Below are 15,794 nucleotides of genomic sequence, written 5' to 3' on the forward strand. Positions count from 1 at the left end.
GTTGTGGTGGTGGGCTCCTCGGGGGGTGGCGGGAAAGGGGGCACAGGGGTGTGATAGGGAGAGAAAGCCGACTTGAACGTGACTCCAGGAGTAGGAGCTGCTTGGGCAGGTGGTGGAGTGTGGGCAAACGTGGCTGAATCCTGTGGCTGGGCCTTGAATGGAGGGCCACCACTGCCCCCACTGCTGCTCACTGCCCCAAACGGGAGGTCCACAGAGCCCCTGAAGGCAGCTGTGGCCCCTGCCACTGCAGTGACCGCAGAAGAGTTATGGACATAATGATGCTCATGGCGGCGGTTGTAAGCATCCGTGAACTTGCTCTCGTGTCGCCGGGCCTTGAAGGTGACCGTAGGGTCCTGGCTGAAGAGGTAGGAGGGTGTGGGTTGGCGGCTGGAGTAGCTGGAGTCCTGCGAGAAGGGGGTGCCCAGGCGCGGCGTGAGCGGCGTGCCCTGTCCGTAGGAGTTGGGCGTGTCCAGGCGGCAGCTGGAGTAAGCAGTGTCCTGGGAGAAGGGCGTGCCACCACTGCTGGGGGTGACAGAGGAGGAGCCAGAGCCACAGCCTGCAGACAGGCCACCATCCTTGAGGCGCTTCAGGGCATCTGACAGCTAGAGGGAGAGGGGGAGAGAGAGGTACAGGTGAGATCACTAGCGGGGAAACGTGACGGAACGAGGCTCTTTTCCCTTCTCGTGTGGGCTGCTGGGGCGCTCAGAACCAGAGCGGGTGCTCTGGAACTGCGGCACAGTAAACGGAAGCGGGCGGGAGACCCAAGAGCAATGTCTGATGGTCCTAACCTTTCTCCACTCTTGGGGTAGCCGGTTATTCTCAGGGAACCTTGAGGGTTTTCCCTAATCCCTAAGGCGGAGAAAATAGAAGATCCTGACATCTCGGTTTGAACTGGGACTTCCTTCCTGTCTCGGGCCGGCAGAAGTCAAAGCCTTTCCCGCAGGGGCAGCAGGAAGAACTATGGTCATAGGAGTGTGGGGTGGCCAAGAACCCTGTCCCCTCCAGCCTCCCAGTGTTTTATGATTTAAATAACACGACACGGTAAACGTGCCTGACGAACCACCCAGGTGACCAGCAAGCAAGCAAAGTCTCCTCATTATGGGAAAGCTACTCCTAAGGGCAGCTGGGCTGACGCTAGGGGAAGGGCCGGGGTGAGAATCTCCCCAGGTGAGGGTGGTCCAGGTGCGTGTCCTGGAAGGCAGCGGCTGAGGAAGGAGCCAGTCCTGCTCTAGAAGAGGGACCTGAGCTCTGCTTTCTGGGGGCAGGGGTAGAGGGGTGCACGGGACATCGGAACAGCGGGGTTTCAGCATCGACGTGGAAAGCAGGCCCGGGCAGGCTCTGGGTCTATGGGAAACGCACCTGTGCATGGCCAGGATTTCCCTCCCAGGCTCTGGTGTGCAAAGCTGAAGATGGGGAAGTGGGGGTAGGGGTCACGTCGGGGAGCTGGCGATGGGGGAGTGCAGGGGGACTGATGGCGATAAACCCACCTGCAGGGTCTCGTTCACGATCGGCGAGACGGCATCCAGCTCGCCCACTGGAAGGGTCTGGGGTGTGTATCGGCCTGTGACCAACAGTTCGTAAAACCTCATGCGGGTTTCCCCTGTGGAAGACAAGGGAAGGAGGACTCAGCGAGGCTCCCGCATGGACAGCCCCCACAGGCTGGCTTCCTTGTGGGTCCCTCGTGCCTGAGGCCCCAAGCCTGAAGGAGCTGCACGACCCTGACCCAGTTCACTGCACCTCACTCAGGAGTCCTACCTGTTCAGTGAAGCTGCTGAGTGTGATTTTTCTCATCGTGAGACTCAGGATTTAATGCCTCATGGGGCTGGGATTCCCCCAAATACAGAAATGCCACCCCCAACACAAAGCCCCTTCCTGTCACCTGGGCAGCCCAGAGTCAGGTCTTCCCAGTCCTGTCCTTTCACCTTCCCACTTAACAGCCAGGGCCTGGTGGCAGGTGGAGAGGAGACCCAGTGACACAGGTTGAGAGTGTGTTCACCGTCTGGGGCCAGGTGACCAGCAGTCTATATAAAACACCCCCTGGTAGCCCATTCCCATGAACTCCACAGGCCTCCTGCTCCAACCAGGGGCTGGGTCCCAGGGAGCCCTGCCTGGTAACCCTGCACCCCCCACCCCCAGCAGAGAGAGGCCTCTGCAGACCAGGGGGCCCAGATGACTGATATTTATAGAGCCCTGTGAGGCAGCTGCTTACATATGCAAAGGAGACACATTCCTTGAGCTACGCTTTACACTTTACTGGTCTCTTTCTTGAAATACAAACTTAGTTGGCAGTCTCTGAGGGGTCCCCCCCCTTTTTTTTTTCAGAAATAAAATTTCGGTGTGAGCAAGCTGCTCCTTAAAATGGGCATGTGATAGGGGAGGGGTTCCACATTCGGACTGCAGCCCCTCCAAAGAGGATATAGATTTAAAAGAGTCTGTACTCCCTCAACAGAGACTGGGAAACTAGAGGAAAGCCCTGAGGGGCACCCCAGCTTAGCCGGGAGCCTGGGCTGGTACCCCTAGGAGACTCAGAGCTAGAGACAGCTCAGCAAGAGTTTATGGGGTAACAGTGCCTGCCCAGGACCAGCATCCGTCCACAGCCCGCAGCATGTTCTTGGAGACTTGGTCAACATGTACTCATTATTAAAACTAAAAATATAGGTTTAGATTTTCCTATCTTGGGTTTTGTGTGCCCCTGGAAGCGGCCCACCTACACCTGCCTAGGTAGGGTCTCCCAAAAGACCTCAAGGGGCTCTGGACCCAGTCGCTGGGCTGGCTGGTCCTCAGGGGGCCCAGCACCTTCTCTTATCTCAGTGGGAACTAGAGTTCTGGCACGCCCCTCCAGCCACCGTTCAGGAGCCTCCCAGGCCCCTGAGGGTGGGAGGTCTGGCCTTCCCAGCCCGCCTCTCCCAGCAGCCGCACAGTGAGCAATGCTCAAAAAGTGTTGCTGTCTCTTTAAGAGAGAGGAGGGAAGACACCGTGTCAACCCTGGAGCACCCAGAGCAGCCCGCCCTACACTATCTGGAACATTATCAATGAAACCACACTCTGGGTCCAGATTGGTTCTCACTTCCAGGGAGAAGGGGTGATATGGAGGGGAAGGGGCACCCTGGATCCTTGGAGGGCTCTCTTTTCAGTTGAGGGACCTACTCTTATGTATCTAAAGCCATCCTAGCGACACTCCCTCAGCTCCCCCACCCCAAATAAACAAACCTTGCCTCCTCCCCTAACACACGGCAACACTGGAGACTTTCTAAACCCAGGCCACCAGGGCTCAGAGACTGCCCAAGGGGGTGTCAGCAGTGGGGAATCCTCCCGGTGGTCCCTAGGGATACAGTGGCCAAGGACAGCACATTTGGTAAATTATAGCTTGTCTCCTAGCAACAGACAACACATTTAGCTCCACGTGACTCTACCCTCAAGAGGGGGGCAAAAGGAAATAAGACTGTAGAGGGGGACCTAAGGAAAAGTGACGGGGTCCCCAACACTGCAAGAGGGGCTCTGGAAAGAAGAGGGGCCACACTGACAGGTCTTGGGCTCCCAGAGTGCCCTGAGCTGGCCTCCACTCACCTTTGGTGTCCAGCTCCACGTGGATGATATTGCCCATGACCGAAGTGCTATGCAAGTGCTGAACGGCCTCCTTGGCTCCCCTGACGGTGGCAAAGACCACCTTGGCAATGCCCAAGTGCTTCTTGGTCTTGGGGTTGTACAAAATCTCCACCTCCTCCACCTCCCCATACTTCTTGCACATGTCCCTCAGGAAGTTTTCGCGGATATTATCATTCAGCTTGGCAAATGTCACCTGCTTCGGAGGCACCGGGCCCACGTAAAACTCATCGATCTGGCAGGGGACAAGGGGGAAGGGAGTTTGGAGAACACTGAAACCGAAGGGAAAACACAACATTCCCCACTCGCCCGCTCGTGGAAAACAATGAAGGGTAAAAAAATAAAAATTTTTTGGAAAAAAAAAAATGCACGCGGGCGGGCCCGGGAAGCGGAGGATTAAATCGTTTGGAACGTGGAAGTCCTCTGGGTTCGAAAGGAAAGGGGAAAAAGAAACAGTTTCTCTTTCCCTACCCCCCCATTCTGGCCTCCTCTCTCTGAAGTCGGGTCGAAGGCGACCCCTTGGGCGAGGAAGTTGTCCCCCTAAAGCCACAAGGCTGGAGAGGGGGGCGGGTCCCGGGGCCAAGCCCCCGGGCTGGCAGAAGCCAGGTGGGGACCCGGAGCCCCCCGCTGGGCGGTCAGGACACTGTATCAGCGCCTTGATTACAGTTTCACCGCAGTGTTATTCTGTTTACAGTAGCTCGGAAGGGACACCCCTCTCGCAGCAATCTCCCCCTCCCCGCCAAAACTTCCCTGGCCGGGACGGCGGGAACTCAGAATCCGGCCGGGCTCGGTCAGGACTGGCGTTATTTTCGAACTCGGGGAGGGTGGGGGAGGAACTGTGGGGCCTGGGGGAGGTCCCAATTGAATTTGGGCACCGACAGCTCCAGCCTCCTTGTTTTGGTCCAGATCCCGGCGACCCGGGGATCTTCGACAATTTCCACCGGGCGGTTGCTGGACATCTGTAGGAGGAATGCGGGGACAAAATGGAGGCTGGTCCCACTCCCTCAGGCAGCGGTAGACCCCCTTCCCCTGGCACTTGTCAAACTCCAGGGCTGGGCACCCGGCTGACAGTTGGCCCGGTGGTCGGGACGAGGGCCCGGGGCCGCTGGGTCCCCTCTCCCGAGGCACGGCTGGGGGTGGGTGGGGGCGGCGGGGAGGCGCGCCAGCTACTCACCGCCAGGCTGAAATGCTGCCCATCGTAGCGGTACAGTTTGTGATGCCCCTTTTTCAGAGCTGGGTCAATCATCAACTTGTAACTTCTCCAATGGTGGTTCCTCCTCTCGCCCGAAGGGCCGGGCTGCGGCGGGGGCTGCTGGTGGTGGTGGTGGTGGGGGTGACTGTTCTCCATGCCGTTAACCCAACCTGAAAACGAGCAAGTTGTGGTCGTCTCCGCCGCCACGGCGGCTGCGGCCGCCTCTACACACACGCTTAAGAATCAAATCGTTCAGCCCCCACCCCCTCCCACCTTACCAGCGCGCCCCAAAAGGTACTGTCTCGCTGGCTCCCCCCAAAATAAGAATGGAGCGAGAGAATAACCCTTCCGGGAGAATTAGGCGCCCGCCCGCTCGGCCACCGTCTCGGGGCGGCAGCTAGGGGCTCCCGGGGGCCCCCGGTGCGGGCTGGCGGGGCCCGGGGCGCCCGGAGGACGCGGGCTCCGGCCCATGGTGCCGGCCCGGCCGCCCGGCGTGGCGCTCGCTCTCTCGGCCCGGCTCGGGCGCGGGGTTCACGGCAGGCCTGGCGCCGCCCGCCCGCCCGCTCGGCCGGGGCCGGGGCCCGGGCCGGGGCCGGGGCCGGGGCCGGGGGCTCGGGCCGCCCGGCTGCCGGCCGCGGCCTCTCCCTCCCCGAGCCGCGCTTACATCCCCGCCGGGCGCCGGCCTCCCTGCGCCGCCAGCCAGTACATGGTGTCCCCCGCGGGAGCCGAGGCCGGGGCGGCCGGACCGGGGGCCGGGACGGGGGGGCGCCGCGACCGCGGCTGCCGGGCCCGAAGCTGCTGCCGCCGCCGCCGCTGCTGCTGCTGCTGCTGCCCGGGAGGCGGCTGGCGGCGGAGGCTCGGCTCCCAGTAGCCGCACATCCCACAATACACCGCTAAGGAGCCCGACCCGAGCGCTCACCCTCCTCCTCTTCCTCCTCCTCCTCCTCCCCTCTCCTTCCTCGCCGCTTCCCCAGGCACTCTCCCGGCGGCGGCAGCTGCGCCGCCAAAGCCCCGGGCCCCAGCGGCCCCCCACCCCTCACTCGCGCTCTCCCACACTGCCTCCCCCCTCCCCGGGGGAAGGCCTTTTAATTTATTTATTCTGCTGGGACCTAGGTGGGGGGCTTGACGGGCGGGGGAGGGGGTCTCCCCGGGCTCTACCTCCCGCGGCTGAGGCTACCCTGCGAGCCGCGGCGTGCGCCTCGGGCCTCCACAACTGTTTCCAAACTGCCAAGACCGGAGGTGGGCGCGAGGGGGCCCGGGGAAAAGGGCTGGGGTTTTGGGGTGGTGTGTGTGTGTGTGATTGTGTCTGGACGCTCGAGCAGCGGGGGGAAGGCAAGACGACTCAAGGCGAGTTGCAATCGAGGTATCTCCGCTCCGGCTTCCTCTTCTGCCCCGCGACCCCCTCCCCCCGGAGCTGAGCTAGGGAGGGGAAACCAGGATTTTAACCAAATTAGCATTCACATTCCTGGGAGGATGCAGCCCTCGCCTGGTCCTGGCTGATAGAAGCCTTTTGCTCTGTTTTTATTTTTGGAGAGCAGTGCCCTGTAATTGTCCAGAACACATGCTTCTCTCCACACACACACCCCCCCTCCCACCAGCCACCGGCGAAGGAGAGAGTCCCCCTTTTTTGCATTTATCTTTTCCTTCCCCTTTCTTTATTAAAGGTCCGGGAGTGGCGGCGGCCAATCAGCGCGCGGCTTCCATTTTGTGAGTTCAACTCCGAGGCTCCCGGGCTTCGCGAGGACGCAATTGCAGCCCCCTCTGCCTCTCGTGTCGGGCGGCCGAGGCGAGGGAGCCGCCTCGCTGGGGCTTCGTAGTGGTGTATTTCATATTGGGGCTCTTTTCGGGGTTTGTAATTTGGCCGTGGGTAGGTAATTGGCTGGAGCAGGGCGGCAGGGCGCGGCAGCCAATCAACGCGCGGCTTCTATAGGGCTTGAGTTATTAGACGCTGATCTCAAAACATCCTTCATCAGACACCAAGGAGAGGCCAACAGATGAGGGGAGCCATTTTTCTGCAATGGAATTAAATGGCCAAGTGGGTTTTTCCTTTGTTGCAAATGGGGAATGTTTTTCCTTTGACTCCACCATCCAATTCAGGACGCCTCAGTGTTGTGTTTAACATTTGTCAACAGGCTAAAGGACTCACAATTGGAAGAATGAAGAAGACTTTTAAAAAGATCTGGATTTTTCCTTATGACTTGGAATCCATCTTTGTCTTGTATAACTAGGTCATAGCACACCATTAATGTCAGCAGTTAACAATTTTGAATTCCAAAAAACCTAAGTAAATGACATATTTAATTTTTTTTTCCTCTATTTTTCGTGGGGGGGTGGGGGGAGCTTGGAGCTGTCTTAATCTGTATTCTCTTGACTGAACAATAAATTTTTAAATATATATAATTTCCTCTATTAAACACTTAAACCTGGCCATCTTATTAACTCCTCTCTTTTAACAAGGTAATGTTTTAAATGTGTAGTTTTAGGATTAGCGAAATGGCAGCAACAAAAAAATTGTAAGCAATTGTTACTCTTTAAGTTTTTAAAAACCTTTTACATTGTAAGTACCCAATCCATTCTGTCCTTACGCAGTGCAGTTTTCATGTTGATGTTGCTGAGATGTCCTTAATTTTCTGAACCTTCATTTGCATGTATGTCTTTGTCGCTCTTGTCTAATATAAGCCAGTTAAAATGCTTTTAGACGATTTTGCTTTTATAAAAACTAAGGCTTTGGCTTTAAGCTTTTGAAAATGTTTACAGCCATAAATGCTAGTCAGCTTTCTTCCCAGTAACTTGTACACTTTCTTTGAAAATCGATCTACTTGAAGAAAAACAGCTCTGTTTTTCTCGTCTTGGTAGAGGGGTGGGTGAGGGAAAGGAAGACCTCTTTGTGTAAAGAGACTAAAGCCGTCACAGGAAACTAGATTAAAGCTGGAAAACAAGTCCTAGCTAGTTCCAGCCAAACACCAACGTTAACTCTCGGGTATTTTCTATGGTGGTTGGGATGGCCGTGTGCCTTTTTGCCTTTTGTTTGATTTGACTGTGTATTTTCGCCTTTTGTCTCTTAATGACGGTCACACCATTGCTATATCCAGAGCAGTAAACAGTCCTCTGCGAAGCCGCCTTTTGCCAACCCAACCCTGGAAAGTTTGCAGAAGTGGAAGAAGCAGAAAATGCCATGAGTGTAACGTACAAAAAGGTAACAACAAAAAAGGCACCACTGTTCCCCGCCAAATTCCCAACTAAACAATCCCCCCAAAGATATTTTTTTACAATAACACCTCCAAACTCTCCGCCCAGCTTGATCTTCCAGACTCCATGGCACCGGGTTGAGCGGGTAAGTTAAAAAAAAAAAAAAAGTGCCTTTTGCCCCTTCGAGGAAATCTTTTTATTGAGCAGGCCAAGGGCTGCGAACGAGTGGGAGCCGAAGGGAGAGGGTTTCTGGAGCTTTACGTTTGGCAGCCGGACCGGGGAGGGGGTGGGGGCCTGGTAGGGGTGGGGGGCCGAGGAGGGCTCTTCGGCCCCTTTTGCCCCTTCTGCCTGGGAGGCGAAAAGAGTCTCCCCAGCGACCTCGGGCATCCACGGAGTCGCCTGCGCTCATCCTTCTTTTCTAGGTCTGAGCCTTGGTGGGGACAAGAAATTGAAGTATTTTGGAGAAGGGGGTGAGGGGGTCTCAAAAGACGAGGACACCTCCCCGCCCGGCCTAGGGCCTCTTTCCCTTGTGATCGTGGGGGTCTCGCACTCCGAAGCCGGCTTTTCGGGGCTCCGGGGCGCGCCTGCGCTTCCTAAGCAACAAAGGACAAAAGGCCGGCATCCATGTTGGCACCATGACGCAGCATCTCTCCCCGGCGCGGCCCGGGCGCAGCCGGTTCCCCCGGCCGCGCTCGCTCCTCCCTCCCAAACGAGTTTTATTTTCAGGTTCAGGGCAGAGCCGCCGGCCGGGGCCGGGGCCGGGAACGCGGGCGGGCGGGCGGGCTGGTCGCACTGCGGGCGGCTAATGGCGGCCGCCGTCCTCTTCCTTGTCCCCTCGCCTGCCCGGCCGGTCGTTGGGCGCCCGGAGCAGGCGGCCGTCCCCCGGCCAGGCCCCGACAGTGTGCGGGGCACAGCGCCCCGGGCCGGGGGCCGGCGGCGGAGCCCGTCTCGGGGGGCCGCGGGCCCGGGGGCGTCGCGCGCGCGGGCTCCCCCGCTCGCGTCCGCGGGGCGAGGCGGCCAGACGGGCGCCATTTCGTGCGCCGCCCGCGGCTCGGGCGGTGGCGGCCGCTGCGCGCCAGGCGCGAGGACGGGGAGGGAGGGAGGGAGGGGGCGGCGGGGCCGGGGGGAGGGGAGGCGAGGCCGGCGCGCCGCCGCCCGCGTGGGCGCCCCTGCCTGGGCGGCCTCGACGACGACGGGCGCGGGCTGAGCAGCTGGCTCGGACCCCGCGCCCGAGTCGGGGGGCGCCGCGGCTGCGTTTTCTCCTTCCTCCCGCGCGGGAGCCAGTAGCAAAGGGCCCCGCGGCCGGTTGGGGCCTCGAGGCCGCCCCTTGACCCCGACCGGCTCTTCCGGAGGCCAGGGAACGCTCCCTCGAGGCCCGGCCCCGAGCCCAGCCTGCACGCCCGGGCCTCGGCGCTCAGGTCTAGCTCCCGACCGCCTTTCGATAGCCGAGCCCGAGGCTTGGGGGCCCCCTTTGTCCCCACTTTGGGCGTGAGGCCCTCTCGGAGGCCGCCGACGCCCGGATCTGGTCATCCAGGGCACGCCCTCCAACCGGGTCCTCTAGAGGCTGAAGTGGGGGTTGGGGCCTGGGAAGGCCGAATGGGCCTTCCCCGGGGTCCCCTCCCCCCCGAAGCGGAGGGATCCCGGGTAAACCCTCAACTCTGGCCGTTCGGGGGGAGGGGACGCGGCCGGGGCGGGCCTTTGGAAATGCAGATAAGTCGCCTCCTGCTGCTCGTCGCCCGGGCTGAACCTTCGTGACTCAGCCACCATCCCCCACTCTTAGCCTTTCCAGAGTGAGGGCTGCCTGGCAGCTGGGAAGTGGGGGCGGGGGGCCGAACTGTAAGGCTCCTGTTCCTCCAGGAGCCTTGTCTGGTTTGTGCCTTTCAACTCCCTAACAAATACTCTAATTCCCACCCCCACCCCAGGCTCTTGGCCAGAGAAGGGCAGCAGGCCAGTAACCCGTGTGGAGCGTTGTCTGGACTGCAGGAGCAGGCCCCATTTGACAGAACTCCCACAAAGGTAGGTGTGAGCCCTTTCCCTAACTCGAAGGGAGATTTGGGGGTCTTTGGCCAGGAGCCCTGGGAGGGCGGATACCTCAAACCCGCTAGGCTGGTTCTGCGGCCCCTCCCCCCACACAGATGTGTGGGACTGACTGTGTGAAATGGGCTGCCTGCTGAGCCCATCCATCCTGGCCTGTCAGCTTCTGTTGTCAGGAGTTTGGGGCGTGCAGTTCCCTGGCTGGGTTTAGTAGCCTAGGAGAGGCTGCACCAGGCACAGCTTCCCAGTGATGTGTTTTGTGGCAGGGAGGGTCGTGGATGCCTCTGAAAGACACCTACTGGGCCCAAGCAGAGCCGTCCCTTCCTGCCCCCAGTGAGGGTGTCTGGGGTGACTGAGCTGGCCTCTTCCACTCCGATGTCTGGCTGCTAGGGAGGTGAAACACAGGGCCTGTCATCCGGGCCAGCCTCTTCTGCAAAAGAGGTTTCTTGGTTTCTTGACTCCTATGCTTTCTTGGAATTCACGATCCCCGGCCCCCCCCCCCACACACACACACACATGACTAAAAAGCTCCCCGTTAATAGCGTCACACAAACCGGGTAGCTATTTACCTGCAGTCACCTGGTACGCGCTACAGTCTCTGAGCCCATCACATACATGGCCCTCGGTCAGTGATTCTCAGACTGGAGCGTGCAGCCAAATCACCCATGAGAACCGATTCGGGCCGGTCCTCCAGTTTGATTCGGTAGGTGGGGCCTGACAAGTTTCCCAAGTGGTACTCCTGCTGTCATGTGGGACACGTTTTGAGAACTTTTGGACTAGGTAACACCTGGGGTGTCGTGAAGAGGATGCGAGCTCGGTGCTCGGCAGAATAGGTGGCTTCGTAATACTGGCAGCTCCTAACAAGCTGCTCACTTTTCCATCCTGGCTCCAGGAAGCTCCCCAGCTGGAGACAGTGCGGCCCTTGATCTCTGACCCTTCCCCCATGTGTTCTTTAGTATGTGATGACTTTGATGAACCATTTGGGCCCAGGTGCCACTGATCACACTGCCTCCCCCGTTTGGGCCTTGGGCCGCAGATCAGCCCTGCTCACTTTTATCTCCTGCCCCCCAGTGTGAAGGCTAAACTGAGGACTGGGGGAGCTGTAGGGCTCAACTCTGAAATTTCTGTTGGGGGCATCTTGGGGCTTAATCAAGGGAGGCTCTAAGTCGGGTGGCCATGGGCTTGACTGTGCACTGTGCTGGTGACCTTGGGCGAGTCTCCTGTGTAAAACGATAACGATGCATGCTGAAAAGGGTGGTGGGAAGATTAAGTGCGATTAAAGGGGCCGGCCTCACATTCAGGCTTCACACTGTTGGCATCCTTTCCGATGTGGCTGCTGGGAGTGGGGGCTGGGCTGCTTGCGAGCTCCTCCCCCACAGACCTACCCCAGAGCACGTGGCAAAGCCTCAGGGCAAAGGGGAAGACTAGCTCCCCTGGGAAGAGAGCCAGCATCATTCTTCCGCTTGTATTGAGTCAGGATGGTGGCCCGCCCCCAGCTCCACAGGCTGTTCCTTGATCAGTCAGGATTTGGGGTCACCCACCCTCTGAGAGTATACGTGATTCACCCAAGGTCACAAGGTCACCGGCAGCAGCCAGGACAGGGCTCCAGGTGTCTTGACTTAGAGCCCAGCGCCTGTGTCCATGGCACCCCGTGGTCCCAGCTGTCTGGGTTATTTTGGGCTCCCTCCCATGCCAGCTGTCTGCTGGCTTCCATGCCGGGAGCTGGGGAAGCCGTGTGGTTGAAAGTTACCCTGGTGGTGTCTTGGCTCCTTGGCTCTCAGCTGCCATGCGTTGGTCTCTCCAGTACCAGATAAGCTGGGTTTGGTCCATCTTGTTCTTTGCTTGAGGAACGTGGGTGCACCTCACTGCACCTGGCACCTGTCTTCCTCTCTCGGGGGTTGGGGGACAGGGCAAGGCTCTTTGTAAAAGTTGACAGGCCTCCTCTTCCACACTTACAGCAGACCTGAGGTTTACCTTCAGCTCTGCCGCTGATGAGCCCATTCAACCCTCCTGATCCTCACGTGACCGTCCTGCCGCCCGAGGGTGTCCCGTGTCCCCTTTGGATGGAATCCTTCTGGCTCAGGGGGCGGGGGTCTTTACCTGCCGTGGGCGTCGGATTGTTAAATAGTTGATTTAAACCCTCCCCTTTCAGCTGCTGCCTGGAGGGCTACAGCCAGTTCTTCCACTCCCTCCCTGGGACCAATTAGGGAGCAATTAGGTGCTAAACTGTGGTCTGGGTAACGATTCTTGGAGGGGGAGAGGTGTCCCGATGACCTGGAATGATCATCCCCAGCCTGCCTCCTCCCCGCTTCCATTTCTTTTTCACTCCCTCTTTCTTTGGGTCTTCCCCACCCCATCACCTCCCTGGGGGCTGGAAGGGACAGGGCAGCCTGTCTGTCCTCAGGCTGTGTTCCTCCTTGCCGAGGGCGGCCCCGCCCACTGGTCACCAGGGAGCGAGGGGCGGGGCTGCCTAGAGGGCCACGCCAGCGGAAGGGCGTCCCCAGGCAGAAGGCGGCTGGACCTGCTTTACTACTGGACGCCAGGGTCCCGCCTCTTCCGGCCCACCCACAAAGAGGCCTAGGTGCCATGGGACCTTTTGGACCCTCTGGGTGGAGATGCAGCCTCTGCCTGAATTGTGGAGAGAGGCACCCCATCCATACTCTCAAGGCCACCCGGGTCCTGTGTTGTCTCAAACTGGCAGCTCCCTGCCCCTCCAGGAGCACTGGTCTCCCGGCATGCCGCCGGAGGAGGTGCTTGGCCAATAATCTTTTGAGCTGTTTCTGAATCTGGCTCTGTGAGGGGCGCTTTTTGTATGGCAGTGACTCCCCAGGCCACTTCTCATCTCTGGGACCCCAGAGAATAGCTTTATATATGCAGGCTCGGTTTCTTCAGCCTCACGTGGAGTGGGGGACCGCTCTGGGGGGTAGGGGCAGGGAGTGGAAGTCAGGCATTGTCCTTCACTTCCCCATGCTAGCCTGTGCTGGCCACACTACCCTGACAAGACAGAAGTATCTCTGGTCCCTTCTGTCCTGGGCTCAGCTGGCCTCACTATGGCACAGGCCACATGAGTCCACTCCACAAACACCACCCGGCCAGCTCCCCGAGGCCTCTGTATCCCAGCAAGTTCTCTGGCAAGAACCAGTTTTAAGCATCTTTTTTGCCTTTCCAAATCCAGGAATTCCTGCTGAATAGAAAGACTTGGGTCCTCGAGACTTCTCGCAGGTAAGGGAGCAGGGCCTCCTGGGCACGTGGGTTGTGCCCAGCTTCTCACCTGGCCCGCCCTGGCCCTGCTGCCTCTGAGGCACCACAGAGCAGCTGGCCTGGCTGCCGGGTATTTTTAGTTACAGATCCAGCCCAACACCACCACTGGAGCTGGGTCCAAATCAAACACGCTCCAAACCGGCTGGGGTTGGGGTTCTGTCAGGCTTTTGCCCTGGCAGGGGTGGGTGGGCAGGCCCGGGCCAGCGTTGGCTGCCCTGCCTGGACTCAGGCAGGGCTGGGAGGGCTCGCTTTTCCCTTTGCTCCCTCCTCTCAGTTTTGTGTAAGTGGTTCTGTCGTGAGTCAAAATTGTAGCCCCATTACTCAGATGGAGAAAGTGGAAACTGAGGTCTGATTATTTGGGGGATATTCAGGAGCCTTCCCACAGGCTCGTGAGGTTAACCCAGTTTTGGGTGAGTTTGTTTACTCAGAGTGGGGTGACCTTTCTAAGTGAATTCTCCCCAGAGAATGAGGCAGACTCCCTTTACTCTTAACTCTCCCAGGCCCTCCCTGAGCTTTGGGCTCCCTGCTGTGAGGGTCAGGCCTGAGGTGAGAAGATGGCTGTACAGGTAAGTGCTCCTCCCCTCACTCAGCCCTCTTCCATCTTCCCCCCTCTTCCTGTGGTCCTGGGGTCAATCCTGACATGTCTCTGGACCTAGTCCCCTCTTTTCCTGCCAACGTCAGGATGCTCACCAGCCAATTGCAGCAGAGAGAACTTGAGGGCCCAGCTTTAGCTGGGCCTGTCCAGGAGCCTTCTGCCCAACACCCTGCTTGAGCCCCGCAGCCAGGCCCTGTGGCATGTTACCCCAGTTACCTAGACAACCGCATCGAGTCTTTTTCCCCTCACTCCCCAGCCACTGCCTAACCAGCTGGGGTTTTCTGGCCACCATTCATTGGCCCAGGGTGGGAACCCATTGTCCCCTTACCTGTCCTCCCAACGCTGCAAGCTTATTTCAGGTCCCCCCTCCCCTGCCATCTCATCCTCTGAACCCCACAGGGGCTCTGGTCTCTAAACAGCGTCTCTGCGCTCCATACAGGCAGGAACACAATTGCCTCACAATAAACGTGTGTTGCAAAAAAATGAATGAATGAGTTGCTGTAAATTTGTCTAGAGGTGCCTGACCCAGGCGGTGTCCTCTGGCTGGCTTCCCCCTCAACAACCTGGGAAGGGACCTTACCGCCTCTTCCCAGCTCCGGCTCGCTTGAGGCTTCCACAGGCGGTCGCTGCTGCCCTCTGGTGGTCAGGCCGCGTCTTGCGTCCGCTGAAAACGACCCTGGCTTGTATGGAACTGCCAGGTTGGCAGTTTTCTCCCTGAAGTAAAGTTTTACCTCATCTTTGCTGCGAACTTGAAATTGGGAATCTCCAGGTGGGGAAGAGGCAAGAAGATCCTGAGTCCTGCCAGCCCCTCTCTGAGGAAACTACCAGAGGTCCAGCCCCAGCTGGGAGGACCCTGCTCGCTCGCTTGGCCATGCCCCAGCGTGGGCCTGCCTGCTGCTCAACTGCTCCAGGGGTCCTTGCCACTCCTGACCTGTGCAAAGGAAGTCAGCCCAGGGTCGAAGAGAGGGGAAGGGATGGGGGACGGGTGCTCGCAGCTAGCCCTCCCGGTGGTCCTTGAACCTAGTGAGTGCTCAGTGAATAGTTGTTTTGGTCAGGGGACTGGGAGATGTGTAGCTGCTGGCCGGAGAACAATTATATTTATGGGTGGGGATACGGGTTATCAGTCTCCAGAGTTGACCGGTGTGGGGCAGGGAGGGGGTACAGCTGATTTCCACTAGAGCTACTCTGGCCTTCCCCGTCCCTTGAAGGTGTCTTGCTGGGTTCATGCTTCTGTTCCTTGGAGTCTCCTCGCGTGGTTTGGGGCTGCTCACCTGCCGCCCTCGCCGAGGCGATCGCCCGGCAGGGGGCGCCAGAAGGCCACTTTGCGTCCCTAGGGAGGGGAGGTGCGGACGGTAAGCGGAACCGCTGTTCTCCACCCCTAACCCACAAGCGTACAGGCGCCGGGAGGGCCAGACTAGGTGCGTAGACCGCAACCCCGTGCCAGCATCTTCCCTGGTAACACCAACCTACCTCCTGTGAGGAAACAGGTCACAGGCTGACTTGTCCCGGGCCACACAACTGGGGCGGGGCAAAGCGGAGGGACTTTTCCCAGAGCTTGACACCAAAGCTCCTCGAACCCAGGTGCTGGGGGAGGGAGGTCGGTCCGCCAATCAAAGAGTCCCTGTCTGGTGTAGGAGGCCAAGCCGGCCAATCAGAGAGCTCCTACCGAGCCTGCCAATCAGGGGTGGCCGGCGAGGAGCCGCGGAAAGGATCGGGTCTTGACGGTGGGGGCCACGCCATGATGCGCTTGCAGCTAAGCATCCCGTTTCTCAGTTGCCTCAGTTTCCCCCTGAATGAGAGGTGTACGTCCCGGGCTTGTACCTTAGCAGGAAGGAAGCAGGCTGGGAGGTCGGCCCGGGTGGCTGCCTGGCGGAGGCGGTGCCGGCTCGAAGGGGGCGGGGCTTCTTCTAGCCCCTCCCC

General features: G+C 59.2%; 1 protein-coding gene and 1 long non-coding RNA gene across 2 annotated transcripts in view; both read right to left on the reverse strand.

The window, feature by feature from the left end:
• Nucleotides 1-5,687, reverse strand: part of SETD1B (SET domain containing 1B, histone lysine methyltransferase) — a 22,973-nt gene extending 17,286 nt beyond the window's left edge. Inside the window, 6 exon segments of the mRNA XM_039879377.1 lie at nucleotides 1-602; nucleotides 1,488-1,600; nucleotides 3,568-3,840; nucleotides 4,466-4,562; nucleotides 4,778-4,965; nucleotides 5,460-5,687. The exon segment at nucleotides 1-602 is cut by the window's left edge and continues 661 nt beyond it. Of these exon segments, the coding sequence (XP_039735311.1) occupies nucleotides 1-602; nucleotides 1,488-1,600; nucleotides 3,568-3,840; nucleotides 4,466-4,562; nucleotides 4,778-4,951 (1,259 nt within the window). The 5' untranslated portion in view covers nucleotides 4,952-4,965; nucleotides 5,460-5,687.
• Nucleotides 5,688-9,997: 4,310 nt separating this feature from the next.
• LOC120616073 (uncharacterized) lies at nucleotides 9,998-15,482 on the reverse strand. The gene is made up of 3 exons (XR_005656462.1): nucleotides 15,345-15,482; nucleotides 10,588-15,204; nucleotides 9,998-10,448 (listed from the first exon to the last, which is right to left on the reverse strand). It is a non-coding gene; the product is annotated as an uncharacterized LOC120616073 (long non-coding RNA).
• Between the last annotated feature and the right edge of the window lie 312 nt (nucleotides 15,483-15,794).

Source organism: Pteropus medius, unplaced genomic scaffold, assembly GCF_902729225.1.
Source record: "Pteropus medius unplaced genomic scaffold, Ma_sr-lr_union100, whole genome shotgun sequence".
NCBI classification, from domain to species: Eukaryota; Metazoa; Chordata; class Mammalia; order Chiroptera; family Pteropodidae; genus Pteropus; species Pteropus medius.